Here is a 23366-nt window from a genome sequence, read left to right as displayed (position 1 = left end):
GGCTATCTATAGAATCCCTTATTTAGGCACAATCTCACTTTCTTTCTGATTCACTGAGATTTCGTATTTATTTTTCACTGCACACGGTTTCATTCATATCCATATGCCTATATATGTCTATATATGCCTATATATGCCTGATATATATATATATATATAGTGCAATATAAATGGGTAAGCCGTATTAGTCCAGTAAACAAGATGTCAAAAAAGACAAAAACGCAGTATTGCAGTGTGCAATGATACCTTTCTTATTGGACTAACAAAATATATAAAAGACAAGCTTTCGAGAATGAACCTCTCTTCTTCATAGAGTCATCAGACATCACTTTGAAGACTGATATCCTATTCTTTCATGAACAAGATTACATCCCCTATTATGAAAATTGTATGTTCCCAAAACAAAAAGGAGAGGTGTTCAAAGGGATTAACATTAAGCAGAGTTAAAGTTTATGTAAAGTTCAAAAAGCTGAAGTCCAAGAAAATAATTTTTTGCAAAGTTTTCCTCGAGATCCTGTAAGTAACAGCATCAGCAGCAGGGAGAGCACTTCCTGTTGCAGGCTATCAACATTAAGCTACTGCTTTGCAATTAGCATCAGCGTTGTCAGCCTGCTGTGTGTGCTTCTATAGTTGGCCATTGGATTGCCTATCTGACATACCTAATAGGCAGCCCAACCACAAACTGAAGGAGCGTTTGCGTCAGGTTGACAACGATGCCGCTAATTACGAGAATGCTTTGCATTGTCGGCCTGCAACAGGAAGAGCTGCTACTGGCAGTCTCTCCAGGTTAACCACTTGCTGCAATTTCTTACATTTGCACACACATGATAAAAACAGATTTTTTTTGGCTAGAAAACAGCTTCAAACTCCCAAACAATTATATATTTTCTGAAAGCAGGGGCCCTGTAGAATAAAAAGATGCTAGTTGCAATTTTTTATGTCGCACAGTATTTGCGCAAATGTTTATCAAACAAGTATTATTAAGATAAAATACACTAAAATGAATTGTAATGCACAGAAACAGAATATAATGCCCATTTTTTTTGTAGAATATAAAAGATGGGGTCAAGCTGGGTAAATAGATACCAAACATGTCAAGCCTTAAAATTGCCTGCGTCCGTGAAACCACAAACAACTCAGTGATTGATGGGCCTAGAATTATTGTTCTCACTCCAACGCTCGCGACGATATATAACATGTGTGGCGCAATTTTTGTTTTTGCACGTAGGCGCATCCGACACCTGTTTGCGTCGTATGGCGTGCACGCGGGGGGACTTTAAAAAATATTTTATTGCATTTTTTTATTTTCTTTTATGTTACTTTAATTTTTACAATTGTGTTTTTTTGTTTTTTTTTTACACATCTTTATTGATATCGCATAGGGGGCTAACAAGCCCCCTATGTAATATCAAATTAATTGTGACATGTCCTCTTTCAGACACCTAATGTCACCTGGGGACCCCAAAGAAGCTGATGAAGTAGAGATCTGCTTCATCAGCTTCTTCTGGCTCTAGGAGCCAGAGAATGGGCACTGTGACACCGGAAGTGATGTAATGCACATCACTTCCGGGTCCAGTGATCGAAGGAGAGATCAGCGGCTGGAAGCCGCTGGTCTCTCCTCCGGTCTATTGGGAGACCCTCCACGCCGGTCCCGGGCTCATACGAGGGACATATGAGCCCGGATTGCTTGTATTTAAACAGTAATCGCTTGCTGTTTAAAACGGTACCAAGAACATTGCTGCAACATTGTTATAACGCTGCAATCTTGCTATAACCACCTCCAGCAGGGACGTACAGTTACGTGAACCCGCGGGTATTGGTTAAAAGCTTTGCAAGAGATTCACAAAAAGATCCAATGTATTTACTGATACATTATGCTAAATAACGCAAGGAGGCTATCAGTGGTGCGCAGAAATTATATAAGTTCGCGCTTGTGGATATACAATATTCCTTACTGAAAGTGCTACCAGCTGATGTGCTTCAGTGTATGTGTACACTCATAGATAGATATATATAGTGCACTGCGCTATTCAATAACTTCAAAATAAAATAAACTATATAAAAATCAACTTGTGGAAGAAATATTATAACTCTGTAAAAGTGATCTCTCACTTAGTGAATATCCCAGTGATAAATGTGACATTATAAATGCAATAGTTTCCACAGCCAAGTGTGGAATCTCTATAAACCAGTGACAGTATTCCATATGCATTCCATAAACACAAGCAAGATAGTGTCCATCTATATAGTAAACGTAATCAGCAGTGATAGTCCTTCTGTGACTACAAGCACTCCACAAACGACCACAAGTTCAAGCAATCAGTGCTCTGTGTGCACGTTAAGGTGCCCATACACTGCACAATTCTCGTACGAGAATCGCAGGAAATCCGCGATCGTACCAGAATCCTGCAGTGTATGGAAGGCGTGCGACCGTTCTAATGTACATGATCGAGAGATCACTGCCGAACGGGCCGGTGTGCGCACACGCACACTGCCCGTTCAGCATTGCAGTCATCGGAAGCCCGCCCCTCAGGGGGGGCGGGCTTGCGATGATCGCAAGTACGATCTGCCTGTCCAAGATGGGCAGATCGTACGTTTTTTTAAGTACTTTACAAGGGTTGTAGAGTGTATGGGCACCTTAATTCTCCTACTATGGGCTCAAGAAAAACTCACCAGATTCTTATGAGACTCTGAAACAGAGAGTTGAAAAACACTGAGTTCCCAATATCCTCATCAATCCAGCATGTGCAATCCACTTTAATCAAGTCTCCTTCACTTCTTCTAAAGGTGCCCATACACCTGCCGACTTCCTTCTTCTAAAGGTGCCCATACATTATTACGATAATCGGGGGAAATCCTGCGATTGTACGATAATCGGCAGGTGTATGGAAGGTGTGCGACCGTTTCTACTGTACGGTCGCACCTCTTTTGTTTTACTAGCATGTTTGAAAACCCGCAGAGAATCGTACGATAATCGGCGGGTTTGTGGCCTGCTCATAAGACAAATGCCGCACGGGCCGGTTTGCGCAAGCGCACACTGCCCATGTTCAGCATTGCAGTCATCGAAAGCCGGGGTGGGCTTTAGCATTGCAGTCATCGAAAGCCGGGGTGGGCTTGCGATGATCGCAAGTACGATCTGCCTGTCCAAGATGGGCAGGTCGTATGTTTTTTTTAACTACCTTACAACCATTGCAAGACGAAAGTCTTGCGATGGTTGCAAGGTGTATGGCCAACTTTAATCCCCTTAAGGTCAAAGGCCTTTTTTTCATTTTTTGTTTACATGTTATAATCCACATTTTAGGCCTGAAAATCATTTAAAACCCCCCAAACATGATATATTTTCTGAAAGCCAAGACCCTATAGAATAAAATGGTGGCAGTTGCAAATTTGTATGTTGTACAACACAACATATTATCAAACCCAAAGATTTAGAGAAAAATGCACTTTTAGATATAGTGCCCCAAAACACTATATAAAAACATTTTTTTTTGTAAAAGATAAACAATGAGGTTACAACGAGTGACTAGATACCCAACATGCACAGGCTAAAAGTCATCAGTTTAGAGATACGCGTAAATATTGGCCCTAGAATTATTGCTCTCATTCTGGCGTGTGCAGCGATGCCCAACATGTGAAGCGCAATCGTCGTTTTCGTCGGCGCACCCGACGCGTGTGGTCGCTGGGGTGGAAGATAGCGCTGAATACAGAAAAATGGCCTGGCCAGGAAGGGGGTCTAAACACCTGGTCTTGAAGTGGTTAAAAAATGTTTTTATTATTTTTACATTTAATGTATTTAATATTATTTTTAAAACCTGTTTTTTTTTTTAAACTTTACTTTAATTGCTGTCACATGTGGTAGCATATTGGTGGTGACAGGACCTCTTTAAGGTGATACTGGGGGTCCAAAAGACCCCTAGTGTCACTTTTACACTCTTAATAAGCTATTGAAGTGAATGATCTCAAGGCAATTGGGACCACAGTCACCAAGCAAACCATTGGTAACACAATACACCGCCATGGATTGAGATCCTGCAGCGGCCACAAGGTCCCCCTCCTCAAGAAGGCACATGTATAGGCCCATCTGAAGTTTGCCAATGAACATCTAAATGCTTCAGAGAATGATTGGGAGAACGTGCTGCGGTCAGATGAGACCAAATTTGAGCTTTTTGGCATTAACTCGACTCGCTGTGTTTGGAGGAAGAAAAATGCTGACTATGACCCATCCCTACAGTCAAGCACGGAAGTGGAAACATTATGCTTTGGGGCTGTTTCTCTGCTAAAGGTACAGACCAACTTTGCCGCATTGAGGGGCCAATGGACAGGGCTATGTATTGTAAAATCTTGGGTGAGAACCTCCTTCCCTCAGCCAGAACACTGAAGATGGGTCGTGGATGGGTCTTTCAGCATGATAATGACCCAAAACATACCGCCAAGGCAATAAAGCAGTGGCTCAAGAAGAAGCACATTAAGCTCATGGAGTGGCCTTGCCAGTCTCCAGACCTTAATCCTATAGAAAATGTATGGAGGGAGCTGAAACTTTGAGTTGCCAAGCGACAGCCAAGAAACCTTAAGGATTTAGAGAAGATCTGTACAGAAGAGTGGACCAAAATCCCTCCTGACATGTGTGCAAACCTGGTAACCAACTACAAGAAACGTATTACCTCTGTGCTTGCCAACAAGAGTTTCTCCACCAAGTACTAAGTCATGTTTTGCTTGGGAATCAAATACTTATTTTACTCACTGAACTGCAACTCAATTTATAACATTTGTATCGTGTGTTTTTCCTGGATTTTTGGTTGATATTCTGTCTCTATCATTTAAAGTACACCTATGATAACAATTATAGACCTTTCATTTCTTTGTAAGTGGGCAAACTTACAAAACCTGCAGGGGATCAAATAATTATTTGCCACGCTGTATAGCTCCTTCCATCTCTCCACATGCAAATGTAGAATACACAAAAAGTTTATGCTGCAACCTGCCCAATCTCACACTTTGATTTTTTTTGGAAACCCAACATATATAAGAGCCAGTAAGGAGATTTACACCAGCTTTCTAGTTGAAGATATATATTTGCATAGAAGAATGCAACCGATTTTGGGGCTCCTAGCGTGCTCTGAAAGAAACCTGAACAGTGCTTGCTGAATGACTGCAAGCATCGTTCGGCTGAAGATTTTCCAAACGGCTCTTTAAATCTTCTGAGGGATGCCTAGCAGAAGGGTGGTGACAGGGGCACCCACTGTGTGAATTTCTGCTGAATCATCAAGAATTTGCCAAATTTCGTAGAGTGTATGGCCAGCTTTAGAGTTTCAGGCCTATTCAGCAAAGCCACAAACATGAATCAGCTGCCCTCAAATCTCTGCTGTAATTACCAAATCTGAAAGGTGTTCCTGTATAAAGCACACTGTCTCTTCTGTCATGCCATCATTAGAGATATGTTCAGAGATCTGTTAGCTTCATAAATTTGTGGCATCCCATACACAGGTTCAGTCATCTCCATAGAAGGTTAAAATGTTATATTTCTGTAGTGTTCTGCCCAAGTATGAGGACAATAAAATGTATTTAAAGACCAAATTGACTTTTTCAGTTTTGCATAGAGTAGGGAACAACTGAGTTGGCCATACCCTATTAGATTTTTGCCTTCAGCCTGCGGGCTGAACTAAAAAAAAAAATCTCTAACAGATCCCCCCCCATCCGCGCTAAACAGTGTGAATGGCCGAATTTCCCACTGCAGCTATTGCATTTTTACAGGTGGCACCCGTCGCTGTCAGGAGACATGAACAGTGATTGTGGCTGCAGTCACTGTTTGGCTGAGAGTTTTCAGACGAGCTCCTTCAACAAAATTCAATTTAAAAAAAACTACTTTTGTTGAACACTGGAGTTCCAATGGGGGCCACACACACTCTGGAATTTCTGTCAAGCTGACCTGTCTTAAATTTGATCAGTGTATGGCCAGCTTTAGACTCTGTCAAGTTTTATTGACAGGCTGTGTCCCCACTGGGTATATTCATCCCTCTATATGTACCGTTGACCATTGTCTCCAAAGACGAAAGTGAGGGGATATCCAAAATTCTAGGGTTATCTCCAGAACAGACTCATCCAATGGCAACAAATGTTCTGATGACAATTGTCTGAGATGGGAATTTCCTCACTTGGTGATATTTGCTTTCATTTCCTGTTACATCTCTAGTAAAAGTTAAGGGAAATCTCCCTAGCTGAACAGCAAAAATAAAAAGTAGGTTTGAACACTTCCCTACTCATTACTTTACTCTTTCTTCTTACATGCTGTCTCAGGGTAGGACTGGCAGCACTGCACTGTGCAAAGGAGCCTGAGTGAATCACATTATTACCCCTACCAGTCTATATCCTGCTTTGTAGAGGATCATGGGAAGTTAACGATGGTTTCAAGCACTTCCACTATTTGTATTTAAAGCCCAACTCCAAGTCAAAGTTTGTTTGTAAAAAGAAGTTTGGAAAAGAACTCCCCCCCTACCACAGACCATTTCTTTTCTGAAAGATCAGCACTTATAAAAATAATAGATGATGCTGGTGATTGTAGATACCATGATAGTTTTGCAGATGTATGTCAATAAGATATTTTCAATTAAATTACCTTGAAATCATTATTAGTGTACTCTGAAACTCAGTCTTGTACCTTGGATGTGCTATATACACCCCAAAAACTTAATTGTAGTACACAGGGCATATGTAGTATGCTTGTCCCTCTCTCCCTCCTGGCGCTCTGCATTCAGAAAATATATAATGTTGGGGGGTTTTACGTCATTTTCAGGCCTAAAATGTGGAATATAACATGGGTGCAAAAATGGAAAAAAGGGCCTCAGTCATGAAGGGGTTAAACTTACTGTCTATTCCCAGCTGTCAAAATGACATGAGTATTTGAATAAGTCGTACAGCGGCCCCCACTGAGGCTACTGTCATTAGAGCCTCTGTACCTGTTTGTTAACCTTAATTTGCCCTTAGTTGCTTTCTACTGATTTATTTCTGTTTTTTACCATTAATATTTTAACTTTTTTTAAATTGCCTATTTTTTGTTATTTAATAATGTGAAGAATTGAAGAAAAAAACTTTGCAAAGCTTTGTACCAGAATCGTAATTTAATGTCATTATATAAGGACCAAACTATAGAATGAAATTCATACTTTTTATCTACAATAACTGTCTTTTCTATTAGAACAGGGTTCTTTTAAACTTACTCATTGAGAGGAAACAAACAGCTGACCTAAAAAAGCAAATAATTTAATAAATGTAGCCCCTACTACCTAAAACTATAACAGCAGTGGTAGGCCGACTAGCACGTTCGAGAAACTATATTAATGCCCTATCCAACAACAAAAGAAAAATGCTTTTATATACAAAACCAAATCTAAAAAATATTTATTTAAACAAAAATTCCTTACATATAAAAAGCATTTATAGCACATCTAAAAACACTGCCCCTGGATCTAACAGTGCATACAAAATTAGCTCGTGATTGAAGCACATTCTTAGCAGAAAACACAAAATTGATGGTTTTTAAATCGATCCTTCTATTCCTCCAGAGGTGCCCCCTGCTGATAAATGTGTCCAGTGAACCGCAGAGACCTCATGTCCGGTGACAGCGCCTTAGCAAGGACCTTGAGTGGCAAAGTGTGTGTGCTGAGGTCACCTCAGACCTTATTGGTAGCAGATTTGGTGACTGGGGAGTAGATGCGGGACTTAAGTGAGTCCCAAATGCACAGGCTGTTGCCGTTGCTGACGCAGGCCGAGTTGGCAGCCTGGTGGCCGGAGTAGGCGCTCTTCTGCTTGCTCAGGTGGTCAGTCCAAAGACACTGGCGGTCATCATCTAGCTCACATGGCACTGTGTAGCACTGTTTGACCTGCAATTAAAGATATCATCGTTTGGTATTTTTCAAAGATATTTAAAAAATGGGGAAGCTAAGATATATATAGACAACAATTGCGTACTTTCTCTTGACATGCCAACTCTGTTGCAAACACAACAGAACAAACAATTCTGAGCATGAAATTGACTTCCTCACTGTACTTCAGCTGATACATTTAGACATAGGCATTGTTATAGATTTAAAGGGAGTTTCCACTTTAGCTGACTTTATCTTAAATGAAGTCAGCAAAACACTGCAGATTTTACTGCATTTTTAAATAGCTTTGTTCCCTTTTTTAACTGTCTCTTTATTCCTCGGCCATATGTGTTTATTTCCATTGTTCTGGGATACAACACAAATCTGTTTTCTGGGTACAATAGAATCCTAAGCAGAGAGGACAACAGAGCTATTGAAATGAACATCAAAGAGAGGAAATGTATCTAGTAAAAGAGTGCATTATATACAGTTTGTGGAATAGGGAGGTCGACTCCTGAATTCGCTGTTGCAGCTTCACAGCTTCCTGCGCCAAAGCTCTACTCATTGGACTGTAAATGAGGATGATTACACTGTGCAGGCAGCTTGAGTGTCTCATGGTGCAGAACCTTCCACTGTCAGTGTGATTTCTATTGTGCAGGGGATTGTGGGCAGAGCGTGATGAGGTCGATATTGGTCAGATGTACTAGCGTTATCATAAGTTAGGGTCTTTTTTTTTTAGAAATGATCTAGCGTTTCATTTTAAGGCTAGCAGGATCATTGATAACAGGATTATCAAAGTGATTTTTTTATCTTGCAGTACAGACAAGTGACAACAAATGTATTCAGTTAAAGCTTCAAGACAGCATGTACAAGTAAGCGCATTAAATGTCAACTGAAGGCGCACAGCTCTTTCTTCTCTTTGCAGTCTTTGTCTTCCCATGCATTCACAGTACGTCTGTGTACAAAGCTGCAGACAGGAAATCATACGCTTTTCCAGCAGCCAATCACAGAAGGGAACTTTGACTTTGGGCTAAGCCTGATATAGATCACCACCCCCATAATTGCAGTTTTCCTCGCTGTTACATTCTCAGGGGACACAGTGTCAGAAAATTGATTTTTATACTCGTGCACGTTTTCCCCACTTAGCAGGAGGCCGCTAACTGACCACAATGCAGGGGAAGAATAATGTTTCATGACCCTAGAGGGCAAGGTCTGAAACAAGATGGCACATACGTGACCTAGCCTGTACAATGTAAATCAACAATTGGAGAAAGCGGCAAGAATTTGTGGAAGGGTAAAGCAAAAGCTGCTTACAGGAATCCCTGGTGTTGGCCTGCAAAAAAACAACAGCAATGAAGAATCTGACTGTAGATGACCGAATCGGAAGAATTTTCTCTTAGGCTCTGATTACACCTAGTCGCTCAAAGCCAAGCGCGACAGAACACTCAAGACAAGGAATCCCATTCGTTTGTCTTGAGAGCAACAAAACACTCATGACAAGGAATCCCATTCATTTCTATGGCCTCCGTACACACCTTTAACATTTTGTCACACAAAGTTTCTCATTCAAGGCTATGGGACCAAAAAGCATTGTAATCTACCAAAAAATGGCTCATGTACTTTTGCCAGCAACCGGTGTTTTTCTGCTTGGGACAAAACGGTCAGGTGTGAACAGGAGCTATAAAAACCAATTGGATTCTTTGTCTTGAATGTTTTGTCGCGCTCAAGACAAGCATGTGGGATTCCTTGTCTTGAACGTTTTGCCACGCGACAAAACGCCTAGGTGTGAATGGGGACTAATGGGACTAAGGCATGTTTGTTACTATAAGATGGACACTTGAGTTTGGACACAACTGATTAGTGACGTCAATTCACTAGGACAGTTGTAACGCATCATTGTATGTCAGGGTAATGACACTGTGATCTCCAGGTAATGTTTAGGTAATTCTTTTATAAGTAAAGTCCAACATTTTCTTCCTTCCTTTGTACATGGGCAGGACCAACTTCCCGGCCTCACACACAGATGTATGACATTCAGCAGAAGTGCAGGCTTGTTTAGACAGTTTTGAAAATTGCAGGACCTGTTATGTATCCGCACGAATTACAATCTTACCTTGCAGTCGCAGTTCTTGGCATATACCTGCGTGAAGCCCCTTTTCTGGCAGTAAGTCAGGGAAGCCCATGGTGCTATGAAGCTGCAAGAGTTAATGAACACATCGCTATCCACAATATGTCCTGTAAACAGAGGGTGAGAAACATCATTAACACAGAGGAGAGAGCAGAAGATCAACTATAAAGCAGGCTTTGTGTATCAGAAATAGGCTCAGTCTGTGCTGTCCTAATTTAGATTCAAACCTTCAATGGAAAATGAAGGACTCTGGTTGCTGTGGTGTGGAGCAGATAGATCTCACATTAGAATGCTGCCTGTCTATCCTTTAGGAACGAGTGACATGTTTGAAGCATGAGGGATGTCACTAATTCCCAGTAGTAGTCTAAATCCTTCCAGAAGGGGGCAGTAGAATGTGTTGTCTGCTAGCTGTGTATATAAAATCACAATTTTTTAGACTCGGTCTCATTCGTGGGTCTGACCTTTTACCCCCTTTCACTAAAAATCACCAACATACAGCTCTGCATGCTGATATGAAATCATCTTACATTCATTAAACATAATTCTCTTTTACTAACAATTATTGTTTTTCCACTTCCTGGTTTACTTTGGCACCAAAGATGTAATCGTGCCAAAGCATGGTATCCTGGGAAGGTAACATCAGCAGAGCATTGCTGGGAAATCTCATCTGTAATCTCATCAGATCTCATGGAAAGGCATTTTCCTCCCCTGAGATGTGGTGCATTGTCACATGTTTTAGTCGCATGTGTCAGAGTTCCAGGAAGTAAAGGGAGATCTAGTAACCTACCCTTAGTTAAAATATAAAATAAGTAGTATGACTAGAAGTGGGGAGAGTGTACATCTGAAAGTTTAGTCACTAGAATTTGTCCCTCTGTCCTATTTCACAAAAGTGTTTGTGTGTGTGGGGGGGTTGGGGGAATGTAGAATCATACTGACCAGCAATGATGAATTCTTTACTCTTGTTAGTTGAAGTGTGCTGATAGCCGCACAAGCTCTCAGAGATGGCCGTGTACAGGTACTGGATGTCCTCATACCCTGTAGGAGCCTTAAAAACCTGATGGAGAAGATGGGTTGTTTTCAATGTTACATAAGTCATAATGCACTGTAAAGCCACCCAGCATGCTACAAGAAAACCCAGATCTAATTCAAAAGTCAAAAAATCTCAGCTGACCAATCAGCTGCACTCACTGCTCAGGTATTCTGACAAAGGGATGACTGCCAATGTCAGAATACAGTAGCATAGAGCAAAAAAGCGTGGATGGGGGAATCAAACAACCATGCATTGCATGGGAATAAGACAATCTTACCTTTGTAGCCTTGATCTGATACTCAATTCTGTGATTGTTCTTTTCACTGACTTTCTGCCCAACAAACTTTGCCCGGATCACTGGAGAGAGAAATATTGTAATCAGCACTGACGACTACAATAACATTTATCATGTGGAATGTCTACAACCTCTAAGATCCACCCAGTATTTAACGGGAATGTATAGTCTTTGCCCAAAAGCAAACATATAATATATTGCATCAAGTCCTTAGATGTGGCAGCTGATCAGCTGGGGTGATCTTTCCAGTTCCACAACCCCTCTCTAAAGGTGGCCATACACTTTACAACCCTCGCAAGACTTTTGTCTTGCGAGGGTTGTAAAGTACTTTAAAAAAAACGTACGATCTGCCCATCTTGGACAGGCAGATCGTACTTGCGATCATCGCAAGCCCGCCCCCCTGAGGGGCGGGCTACCGATGACTGCAATGCTGAACGGCCAGTGCGCGCACACACTGGCCTGTTCGGCAGTCATCTCTCGATCATGATTCAAACCAGCCAAAAAATCGTATGATTCTCGGCTGGTTTTCGAACATGCTGGGAATACAAAAGTCGTGCGACCGCACAGTAGAAACAGTTGCACGCCTTCCATACACTGCACGATTATTGTACAATCGCGGGATTTCCCGCGATCCTCGTACGAGAATCGTGCAGTGTATGGGCACCTTTAGGGTGACAACACTCACTCACAGCTTCTCACAATGTACATTAGAAGCCACAGCAAGTCAGATATTGACCACCTCAATCTCCCATGGCTGGAGGATGTCCTGCACCATCTAGCTCTTTCCTCCCCAGTCTAACTGTATCTGGCCCAGCCCTTTCATTAATTGGATTCTATTATTTTACTGATGGATGTTCAGCTTCACATGTGGGAATTACCTATGGCAGTCTGCATGAAACTGCTGCCTACCTAGGAATTCTCACTTCTCCATACTGACATCCACCCATCAAGGCATTTTAATATTTGCATAACTCATCCCAGCTCACTGCTTGTATCAAGGCTGAGGGCTCTTGAAAGGAGTACTGAGGCAAGGCAATGTAATATTTCCAGGAAGCTATGTACAGAACCCTGCTGGCCCTTCCACAAGCCATTACCTGCCTGCATTGCATGGAGAAGCACAGAGACCCTCTAATGACATCACTGTGTGTAAAGGAAAGTATGTCATGAAAATGGAATGGTTTTGTTTGCACACTCTGAGGAAATACTCTGTACTTTCCCTTCAAATCTTGTTAGCTCTGCTGGCTTCATGTTAACGCTGCTGGCTTCCGTAGCCTATTTGTCAGTGCATTTAAATAAAAGCTTGGTGTGTCTTGTAAACTGAATCAGGGCATGGCTCTGCCTATAATTAGCCTTCCTGTGCATGTTGTGACATGAGCTGCCCTTCTGCAATAATAACACTCACACATCAAAACCTGAGGGACAGTATTATGGAAATGTTGTAAAACTATGTTTATATGTTTCTACATTTGTGCTGATCCTACGTGTACCTGCGGAAGTCTTTGGTGTGCAGTGTTTTGGGCCACATAATCTGCATTGGAGCAATGTTCACACAGCTTTGTAATATAAGGTTATACTATTGGGTTTAAGTTATATGTAAAACCAAAACGTTTTGGTTTAGTATTAGGCTGCTGGCCATATACTGATCATTTCTTCTTGATCAGCCAATGCTTGATTTTTTCTAAACAGTGTGGATGAGGGAATCCCCCCACCCCACCGTGCTATTGTATTGTGACAGTGGTGGATGTGCCGCTGTCAGAATACCTGAACGCTGACTGCAACTCATTGCCTGCTGTCCCTGTTTTGCCTAGGGCTTTCAGACCGCCTCCTTTGACAAAAGTCAACCTTTGTCGAATGGAGGGGTGCCAACTGGGTCACACACTGCTCTAATTTCAGCTGAGGAAACAGGACTTGCCCAAAATTTAATTAGTGTTTGGCCAGCATGAGATTAGAGTATTAGAGTAGGGAAAAGTTTTTTTTTACTGAATAGGGAACCTATCTAGCTGCTGTGTGATAGATTCCTATGCAGAGCTCTATCTCAGGACACTAAAAATATCCCTAATGGATACATTTGTAATAAACAGGAAAGCTAAACACGGCTCAAGAGTATGTACTAAAATAGTAGATTATGCAGTGACTGTGGTAGAAAGTCTGCGAAAATGATGGTGCTTTATATGAACGTGTGTATGCTGCAGTAACCCATAGATGCCATCCAGCTTCTGGCTTATGAAAGCAGTGAAGGGTGACTTCTGGCGCTTGCATGCTCCTGTGCTGTACATATTACTATTTGCTTTGTTATGAATGCCTATAGGTGTTTGTGTTGGTACAGGGGTTTCTGTCATGTTGGTTGTTCATGCAGGTCAGCAGACATATGAATTGTGGTGGCGCAAAAAATAGTTTTTTGGGCTACTCAATAAACTTTTCCAGGAGGGCAGTTAGCAGTTCCCTGTGATGTGGTATTACTACCTTGGTGAATACTAAATTAGTTTTTATGTTCCTGACAACTATGTCTGCCACTGGGAGCATGCATATCTCTCTCTCACTTTTTAAAAAAGACTGAACTTGGACCCATGTGTTTTTTTTCTATTATAATATTTTACTATTGATTTCTATCTTTGGTCCCAGACAATTAGGACCTTCTCCTTCTGATGTCTTAACAAAAAAACAAAAACTTTTATTAACCCTTGCAGATGGGCTACCCCAGCACTGCAAGGGTTAACTGCTCCTTTTTAGGTTAAAAAAACCCCAACGGCCTTTTTCTTAGACCGGTCCTTCCAGCCTCTCTCCCCCTTCTCTGCAGCAGTCTGAGGTCCTGTAAATCATCACGTCTATACAACAGTATAGACGTGAGGACGATGAGGAAGATTGCAATGCTGCAGCGTAGGAGGAGCGATGTGACAGCTGGCCGTCTCGGAGCTTCGGGTGAATATAACAGGGGTGTCTAGTGTTATTCCCTTTCCAGCTTCAATTAACATAAACATGTGTTTTCTGCTGTTCTTAACATGAATGTTTGTAGAAATGTCAGATGGTCATCCTGCACATACAACCCCCACCTGATGACTGTTGTTAGACTTTTAGGTGTTTATGTCTATGTCCATGATTACTCGTTTAAGGACTGTTCCTTTTAGCTTATCACTGCCTGTCAGGCTTTCTCATTTTGGCCCCTGACTATTATTAGATGAAACATGGGGTGGGGGCAAAAGTATTGCCCCAGTTGGCCCACTGCTGTCTCCAAACGTCTAGCTTCTGATTACAGTAATTCACAGGATGATTGTCACCTGATCCATCTGGTTGCAGTCAGATCAAGAAATGAGAACTGCAACTTTTACAGATCTGGCCAGCTAGTTTTAGGGGAAGAATCCTTTTGCCAGTCACAATTATTTTATTTTCCTCTGAATAAGCCCAGCCCGCAGATATAAACATGCACTCGTAGGCAGTCTGTCTGAATGTTTATAGAAAAATATTTCCTGCACGTCTGTCCTCTCACTGATGTCTATGGGTAGGTTTGCGCCTAATGTTTCCTTTCTCTGGTCCCTCTTGTCACCTAGAACTCTGTTTGTCACATGACCTTCTGTCTACGCTTTCTTCTCTCTTGATACCCAACAGCCTATCATGCTCTGATCTCAACAGCAAAGTTTACACTGCACATAATAGTTTAAAAAAATGCACACTATTATACTATTATTATTTATCTGAAATTCTCAGTTCTCTTACCGATAGCAGAGTCACAGTACACAGACTGGGGGTGTCTGATGCCACATGAACAGGACCAGGCTTCCTGGCTGAGGCATGCCAAAGCCAACAATACCACAAGGGCGAACATTGTGCAAACTGTTTTTCTGAACTGCAGAGGAAGGGAGAATGAAAATGTACACATTAGTAATGGTATCCCACAATCAGCTGAAAAAGGCTCTAAATAGGTTATATCCAATATATTTCTAGTAACAATTTGGTGCAAAGAACGGGTCAGTCATTTATAGGAGACCTACACCAAGTATGGCAGGACAGCAGCTATGTAAAGGTGAGCCTAGTTCTTGTAGAAGATGCTCGGCATGGTTATGTGTTAATAGGGGTTATACTTTGCCATGCAGCTATCAGGAAAGGAGTAATGCTGTAGTGAAGAGTAAGGGAAAGGAGTAATACTGTAGTAAGGAGTAATACTGTGGTGAAGAGTAAGGGAAAGGAGTAATACTGTGGTGAAGAGTAAGGGAAAGGAGTAATGCTGTAGTGAAGAGTAAGGGAAAGGAGTAATGCTGTAGTGAAGAGTAAGGGAAAGGAGTAATACTGTAGTGAAGAGTAAGGGAAAGGAGTAATACTGTAGTGAAGAGTAAGGGAAAGGAGTAATTCTGTAGTAAAGAGTAAGGGAAAAGAGTAATGCTATAGTGAAGAATGAAGGAGAGTAATGCTGTGGTGAAGAGTAAGGGAAAGGAGTAATGCTGTAGTGAAGAGTAAGGGAAAGGAGTAATGCTGTAGTGAAGAGTAAGGGAAAGGAGTAATACTGTAGTAAAGAGTAAGGGGAAAGAGTAATGCTATAGTGAAGAATGAAGGAAAGGACTAATGCTAAAGTGAAGAGTAAGGGAAAGGACTAATGCTAAAGTGAAGAGTAAGGGAAAGGAGTAATGCTGTAGTGAAGAGCTGTGGCAGGTGAGTAGTTATCTTGTGCTGGGCTTTACTTTGGCTGCTAAGGGGTTAAATGATGCTGTGCTGCAAATAAAAGGGTCAAGTGATAAACCTTTTGGCTGCTGCACATGAAGGAACAGGAGTTAAATAATGCTGCACTGCACTTCAAGTAAGACAAATTAAAGGATGGTATGCTCGGCTCCGTTCGGACAGAGGTTAAGCAATGCTTTGCAGTGCTCCAGTAATGAAGGGGCTAAGTGAGGCTGTGCTGGCCTTTGGCAGATAAGGGGTTACGTGCTGCTGTGGTGGGCTTTGACGGTAGAGCACTTAAGTAAACCCATACTGGAAAGTTACGTCCCTGCATAGAACTGCGTCATACAAGCAGTTAAACAATAAAGTGATGTGACAGGGCAAGAGAAGGGGTTAATCCTCCTGTGCTGGTCTCTGGCTTCTTACTGATTCTGTGCAGCGCTTTTAAAGAACTATAAAGTTATTTTTTTTTAAAAAGGGGTTAATAGATGCTGTGAAAAAATCTAAAGCCATTCTCCCATCCTACAGTGACTGCCTAGCAGTGCTCAGAGAGTTAGTGATGCTCTGCCGGGAAAGCAGGGTACCAGCAATGAAGATGGAGCTCTCCAACCACTTACCTGATCTCAGGATTGTCAGTGCTTCTGGAGCTGTGTGTTGGAACTCTCCATGCCACGTTTGGAATTTAAAGCTCCTCACGCCCCCTCCCCCTCTGCTATGATTGGCCAAGAGCCCAGCCCCAGACGCCAACCCTATTAGTCAGATATTTCAAAACAGGAAAAGATCATACAGGCAGCTGGGAAATAAGTCTGGTCACTTGCAGGGTTAGGGCACCGTAGGTTAATGTTACTAGTTCAACCAGGTAAAATCCGGCACAAACTAACTGGCAGCTCTACAGTCCCTGCAAGACTGAAGCAGGGATTGCATGGGGCCATACATAGAATGAATCTCACACGTACTGATTTTACATGCTTGCAGCTTTAGAATCCTCCCTGTTTTTTTATTTGTTTATGAGCTTAAAATGCTAATGTTTGCTATATTTTTTTAATTGTTTCTTTCTTTTTAGTTTTATAATTACATTTGCACATGGGGCAGCCATATTAGTTTTTTTTTACCTATTTAGGATTTTAAAGCAATTTGAAATAGTTGGTTTGGTAGAGCAGTAAAGACTGTTCATTTAGCAAAGTTCACAAAGTAAATAAAAAATGTAAAAGTTACATAATACTTCAATGTATAAACACTGCAATAATATCTCAAAATTTTTGTTTACTAAAATACACAGTACAGTCCCTTGGAAAGACAGATTGGATGTTTTACCCCCAGGCCCATCAAATGTGGAGATTTGCTAGCTCTCTGTGTGGCACTTGGTATTTTGTATTGGTGACCAGGGGCTTATATTGCTCGCCGAAGAATAGTCCCCTTTAATACTGGAAACCAGTGACTTACATTGAAGACTTAAAAATAGGCTCTCTTACCATAACCGCCTTATGAGTCCTTATAGACATAGTAAACTCTGACACACACACACCCCTAATAATAGACGGTAACATTGGTGTTCAATCTGACACTGATAAAAGTCACGTCATGCACATGCTTAATCGGCAAAGCTGTTTGAATACTCCAAAAATACAAAGGAAGTAGTCCTTACTTTTTAAAACCATTTTTTTTCAGGGGAAAGTGGAAACATTTTAGAGCCGAGGGGGGCTTTTTGAAGACCCCAACAAGGCCCAATCACTTCCCCTTCCCTGGACTCCACAGCAGTAACATGGGTTTCTAGGGCTATAGCTACAACCTTAGTAATTGAATTAGATTTAGTAAGGATGCAAGATAACACATCTTGTACTGTACTATGTGAAAAAGTTTATTTTAAAGGGGAGAATGATCTCTCAAGGTATGAGGTCAATTCAAGAGAAGTGAAGGGTTATCATTGTGAGCAAACATATTTGCTCAAATTTAAAAAAAAATCTGTGCTATATCAGGTCTGATAGATAAAAGAATTATATTACCTTTTCTAGTCATCTTTTCTTTATTTTTTTTCCTTATGCATTTTACCTGCAAATGTTTTATGCCAATTTTTCTCATTTATTCATGCATAGTGTTTGCTCAAAAAAAAATCTGTGCTATATCGAGTCTTTATTGTAACTGTAATGTCTTCCTTATATTGTAAAGCGCTGCACAAACTGTTGGCGCTATATAAATACTATGTAATAATAATAATAAAATAATTGTATTACTTTTTCCAGTCATCTTTTCTATATTTTGTTTTCCTGATATATTTCGCCTGCAAAAGTTTTATGCCAATTGTTCTTGTTTGATTTATTCAGTCATACTTTTATTCCAGTTCATTATTTTAAAATGACCAAAGGCTATTTTCTTTTAAAATTGGGCATTCTAGTTACTACCCTGGTAAAAAGTGCAACTTTATGTTTGAGAATAGAGCCATTGACGGAATTGTTGCGAAGATAACAATCTAAACGGATCGAGAATGATGCAGCTCCATTTACTTTACTGCCTCACTGGTACTTGCCTACAGACAGATTACAGTGGGGTCTCCTGGATACTATTAGGAGGGCTTGTGCCAAATGACGCTTACTGATGAATTGCTGCTACCTTCTCATCTAGTACATTACACATTTTCTGGTTGCTGTCCTTGGGACAAATTTTGGCCTTTGTGCCCTTAGAGATATCAACAGCCAGTGGGTAGTTCAGAGTCTACCTTTGAAAGAAATTTCATAGCAGGGGTTCTTAAACATTTTAATCTGAGGACTTAAATAAGAAAATTGTAGGTATACAAATATATCCGTAAATAATTATTGCACAGGAATACTAAAAGCGTTTTCACACATTCAAAGTCATCTAACATTTCTCCCAGCTTACTCCCCTTTTACAACATATATAAGTGACATTTTACTTGTCAGTATCAAGCATGACACTTGTATTTCATATTTTAGAAGGTACACTACTGGTATGTTTTACTATACCCCCTTTATATATTTCAGTTCCACAAAAAGCTAATATACATTGTTGCAATTGTATCCAGACACAAGTGCCCACTTTAATTTCAAATATTGCCATCCACTCTGATACTTAATATCCACTTTATATATTTAGCAACACGCAAGTATGTCATTCCAAATATGACTATCCTATCCCATTCACATTATATTTTCTTATTCTGAATATAAATGTCCGATGTAATTAATCAGATATATTAATGGACACAATTTGCACATGAAACTCAGCTGTTTGTTTGTTCTATATCACAAACTTCTCAACAATGTCCACTGCGTTTGGAATTACAAAAAGCTGCTGTTGCATTGACTAATACATACACCGTCACCATCGCACGTGTCAGTATGTGATTAATCACTTGAGACACCATGAACATCTTTTTTGAGGTTTGATAAATTGTAGACGTTTTATTGTACCTCATCGGCAGTAACGTTTACTAAGAGATCCAAAACGGCAATTTGGTTTGAACATTCTGCTGCTCAAATAGATTGTACACATCCTGTATTTTCAGCACTATCCAGTCCATCCATTTTATTCAACATTGGAAAGATTGTTACCCTAATACGACTCATGAAAAGTACTAATACCAAAATGTCAGCAAAGACCATTCCCAATAGCCACTGGTTCACATTATAAACGTTTTTCATCATTTCTGTAAGCTTTAGTAAAGCCAGGAGAAATAAATAATCAATTACACTCTCTTTTTTGACACTTTCACCTGGCATCAGGGTCTCTTTACCAAACTGCCTTGTTTACTGTTTGGTAATGTTATGCTGTCAACTAGGGATCCATTGATACCAATACTAGTATCGGTGTTGATACCGTGTATTTGGGCGAGTGAGAGTACTCGCCCAAATGCTCCAATAACGGAAAATTTCCTCTGACCGGCAGTGCTGTAGGGGAACATAGAGCTGGCTTCCTGGGCAATCAGGAAGCTAGGTCGCGAGTAATGACCCGCCTCCCGGCCTCCTGATTGGCCGAACAGCTGACTCCTGGTTGATTGGCTGAGAAGCCAGCTTCCCAGCCAATCAGCATTGAGCCGGCCTATTTGGTGGTTTAGTGGGAAGCCGGTTTCCTAGCCAATCATCATGGAGCTGGCTTCCCAGCCAATCGGGAAGCTGGGAGGCGGGTCATTACTTGCCTCCTGGCTTCCTGATTGGTCAAGGGGAAGCACCGGTATGGGTGAGTAGCGAAAGCAAAATATTGGTACTAGATACTGAAAAACCAGTATCAGTGCATCCCTACTGTCAACCATGGTAGTTTGTTTTACAAGTTTTGAGAGCGGTGTTGTGGGCGGGAATATATGTTACATTTTTATCCCATAGAAACAAACACTCTCATGACACATTCACTACATTGTTTATAGGCTATGTCACTGAATGAGTTAGTATACAATTTGGAAGAGATGATTAAAGTGTGCTTTCTCACTTGACACTGATTCTACATATGGACAAAGTAGACTACAATAACTGCACAGTCATGTGGTGACCCATCACAAACACTACTCAATTTGGGTGCCAACTCTTAGTTTAAGAAGCACTGATGTATAGTATGTAACAGCATGCCAAATCCATATTACCACTATTCCAAATTAGAGATGTTTGCAGGGATAATTTGAGGGGCAATTCTTGTACCCTCTGTAGAAATCAGGGACAGCTTGGAGATCTTGGATGTATGGTGCATGTGACATCTTGGTTAAAAAAATGGTTATAAGGTTCTGCCATCTAATAAACCTCGGATTAGGAGGTCATATGGCTGATTTCAGTTTTCCCAGCTAAATAAACTCCCTTGCCAAGATTTACAATGGTCAAGAAAAGTAGACTCTTTCACCCCAAAACTGTGAAGCTTTTTCAGGTTATTCAAAATACTTTTGAAGACTTAATTTAGTCTGTTTTTAACTACTTTTGAAGAATGTTATGATACATTTCTGAAGAGTCGTTTTTGATTCCTGTTTTCAAAGTAAACGGAATTGGTAGTTTTTTTTCTATATGTTTTCTTTATTTATTATACCCGGAATAAAATATTTTTTTTCTTGGTTTAGTTAAAGTGCAAATAAGGGCTTCTGTATGACAGTATACACAAGTACCAAATCCAATTACTATGTGGTGCACAAACCTCATTAAGTAAACAATACTCTTCCCTTACCATCCTTGAGCCAAATCCTCCATTTGTAACTCACACGCTCCCCACTCTCAGACACTGCAGCTCACAGTGGGAGGGTTTCAACAACATAAGCAATGCAGTTAATCCAGAAAGCAGTGGATGGGGCTGGGTTTAGCCAGGTGCTGATAGACAATTACAGGCTTGTGAACCAGCAGTGATGGTGCTGAAAGCCACGTCCCCTTCAACGTCTTCTCATCCCATTGAAGTACACACAGACACAGCCTACATGAGAGTGACAATTCTGAATTCAGGAGCAGTGCAGCATCATTGCCACACCATCACAGGAAGTAGCATGAGTTGGACTCCACTGGCAGGATCAACAGGTATTTTTGGGAACTTTGCAGGCGGACTGAAAGTGCAGGTTCACTTATAATTAAGTGCTGCAGCATGCATTTTGAATGGGAAGCCCGAGTCCTATATGAAATATTGCATATTAATATATCGCATTCTTATTTCCAAACTGCTTAGCAGCGCTTTAGTCTCATTTCTACATGTTGCCCGGTTTCCTTTTGCCTCCTGTTGTAAAAAAACCTGTATTTTACAGAACTTACGCCCCCACCTTCTCTATCTGTCCGGGAATTCAGTCATTCAAGTCGTTCTAAGCCTACCCCACCCCTGGGTACCCTCTGTGTGTTAGCATTAGAGATTAGAGGGCTGCTGAGTCACTGCTGGGAGGAGTAATCAGGGAGGGCTGAGTTACAGAGTCACTACTGGTAGGGAGAGATGGGTGAGCTGAGCTACCTAGAGAGAGACCTGAACAACTTTAGTAAGATGAGTGAGGACTGAAATCCTCTTTACTGCTTGTTAAGAACATATCAATATTTGAATGTCCACAGCCACAGATCCACCTAAAATCAAGAGCCTACTGCAATACATCCCAAGATCATGATTTTCAAGAATTCCAGGCAGTCAAAACATTAACCCTTGCATTGGGGCTACCCCTGCACTGCAAAGGTTAACTGTTCGATTTGGTCTAGGGGCTAAAATAAAGAAAATACGCTCACATGATCCTCGGTCCTACTTGGCCGCTAGACCAGTAGACCAGTTCTCGCAGCCTCTTCTCCTCCGGACTCCAGCGATATAAGGACCCGTGATGTCATCATGTCTAATGCAAATGCATTAGAGGAGAAGATTGGTGAGCACTCAGAGCTGCAGGACCAAGGGTCAGATCATTATACCTTCTTTATTTTAGCCCTACTGCAAGGGTTATTTTTTTCAATGGCCTGGAGTTCTTCTTTAGGGAAAATATATTTAGAATCATTAATTTTTTTTATTACTTTTAAAACTTTTGTTCATCACTTGGCTGGGCAGAGGCTGTCAAATCATTGTGTATTTGTGGTGCATACAGCTTTAAAACTGAAGTCCAGTCTGAGAAACAGTTACCCTTGCAGTGGGTCCCCCTCTTCACTGCAAGAGCTTACTGCTTCTTTTGTCTAGATGGATTGAAGTACAGTGAAATACTTACCTTATTCCTCGCTCACTCAGGATACCTCAGTGTTGCATGACCAGTCCCCAAAAGCCGCTTCTCTTTGCTGCCTGACTGGTTGCAATTTTTTGATGTCACCATGTAAATTGTAGGACCAGTGGTCTTACATTGTATGTGAGGATGATGAGGGCCCACCCACATCCGAGGAGTTCCAGACAGCAGAGGAGAGTGCTGGAAGCCAGGGGAGCGAGGAATTGGGTAAGTAATTTAACATATTCATCGTCCCCTAGACAAAACAAGCAGGGTAATTTTGTCTTCAGCCCAGAATTCTCCTTAAAGACCTCTTTTGAAAAGGTTAAAGCTGAACTCTGGGGATGAACAAAAAATTACTCTTGCAGTGAGTCCCCCTCCCCACTGCAAGGGTTACCTGCTTTTTTTTGCCTAGGGGATGATAAAAAAAAGGTTTTATACTTACCTTATTCCCCCGGCAGTGGACACTCTCTTCCCCAGGAATGTGGGCTGGCCCTCAGCGTCCTCTAGTACAGTGCAGGACTGCTTGTCCTGCATTCTATGTGATGACGTCAGAAAGCTGCAACCAGTCAGGCAGTGAAGGCAAGAGGCTTCAGGGGACCGATTGCACAAGGAGGAGGAAGCCTGTGGGAGTGAGGAATGGGATAAGTATATCACGTTTTATATAATCTCCTAGGAAAAATAAGCAGTTAACCATTGCAGTGGGGAAGGGAGCCCACTTCAAGAGTTATTACACTTTGTCCCTGGTGCTCAGCTTTAATGCATTTTTTTCAAAGTAG

General features: G+C 41.2%; 2 protein-coding genes across 2 annotated transcripts in view; one reads left to right on the top strand and one right to left on the bottom strand.

The window, feature by feature from the left end:
* The window catches only part of LOC108801345 (synapsin-1-like), a 136845-nt gene that overhangs the window by 50470 nt on the left and 63009 nt on the right, over positions 1 to 23366 (top strand). The gene's annotated exons all lie outside the window — the stretch shown is intronic.
* TIMP1 (TIMP metallopeptidase inhibitor 1) lies at positions 7379 to 16661 on the bottom strand. The gene is made up of 6 exons (XM_018573272.1): positions 16577 to 16661; positions 15024 to 15153; positions 11295 to 11374; positions 10924 to 11041; positions 9973 to 10094; positions 7379 to 7877 (listed from the first exon to the last, which is right to left on the bottom strand). The coding sequence occupies exons 2-6, from the start codon at positions 15130 to 15132 to the stop codon at positions 7668 to 7670; spliced, it is 639 nt and encodes a 212-aa protein (XP_018428774.1). The 5' UTR covers positions 15133 to 15153; positions 16577 to 16661; the 3' UTR covers positions 7379 to 7667.

This window comes from Nanorana parkeri, unplaced genomic scaffold (assembly GCF_000935625.1).
Source record: "Nanorana parkeri isolate BGI_ZX_2015 unplaced genomic scaffold, ASM93562v1 scaffold2310, whole genome shotgun sequence".
NCBI lineage: Eukaryota > Metazoa > Chordata > Amphibia > Anura > Dicroglossidae > Nanorana > Nanorana parkeri.
The sequence above is the reverse complement of the archived record's forward strand: the minus strand, read 5'-3'. Positions and strand labels throughout refer to the sequence as shown.

Bases quoted from the DNA above. Each gene is read 5' to 3' on its own strand.
- TIMP1 (XM_018573272.1), bottom strand. From the start codon at position 15,132: ATGTTCGCCCTTGTGGTATTGTTGGCTTTGGCATGCCTCAGCCAGGAA. The intron at 11,375-15,023 runs GTAAGAGAACTG...TTCTCTCTCCAG, and splicing joins GTACTGTGACTCTGCTATCG to TGATCCGGGCAAAGTTTGTT. The intron at 11,042-11,294 runs GTAAGATTGTCT...CTTCTCCATCAG, and splicing joins ATCAGATCAAGGCTACAAAG to GTTTTTAAGGCTCCTACAGG.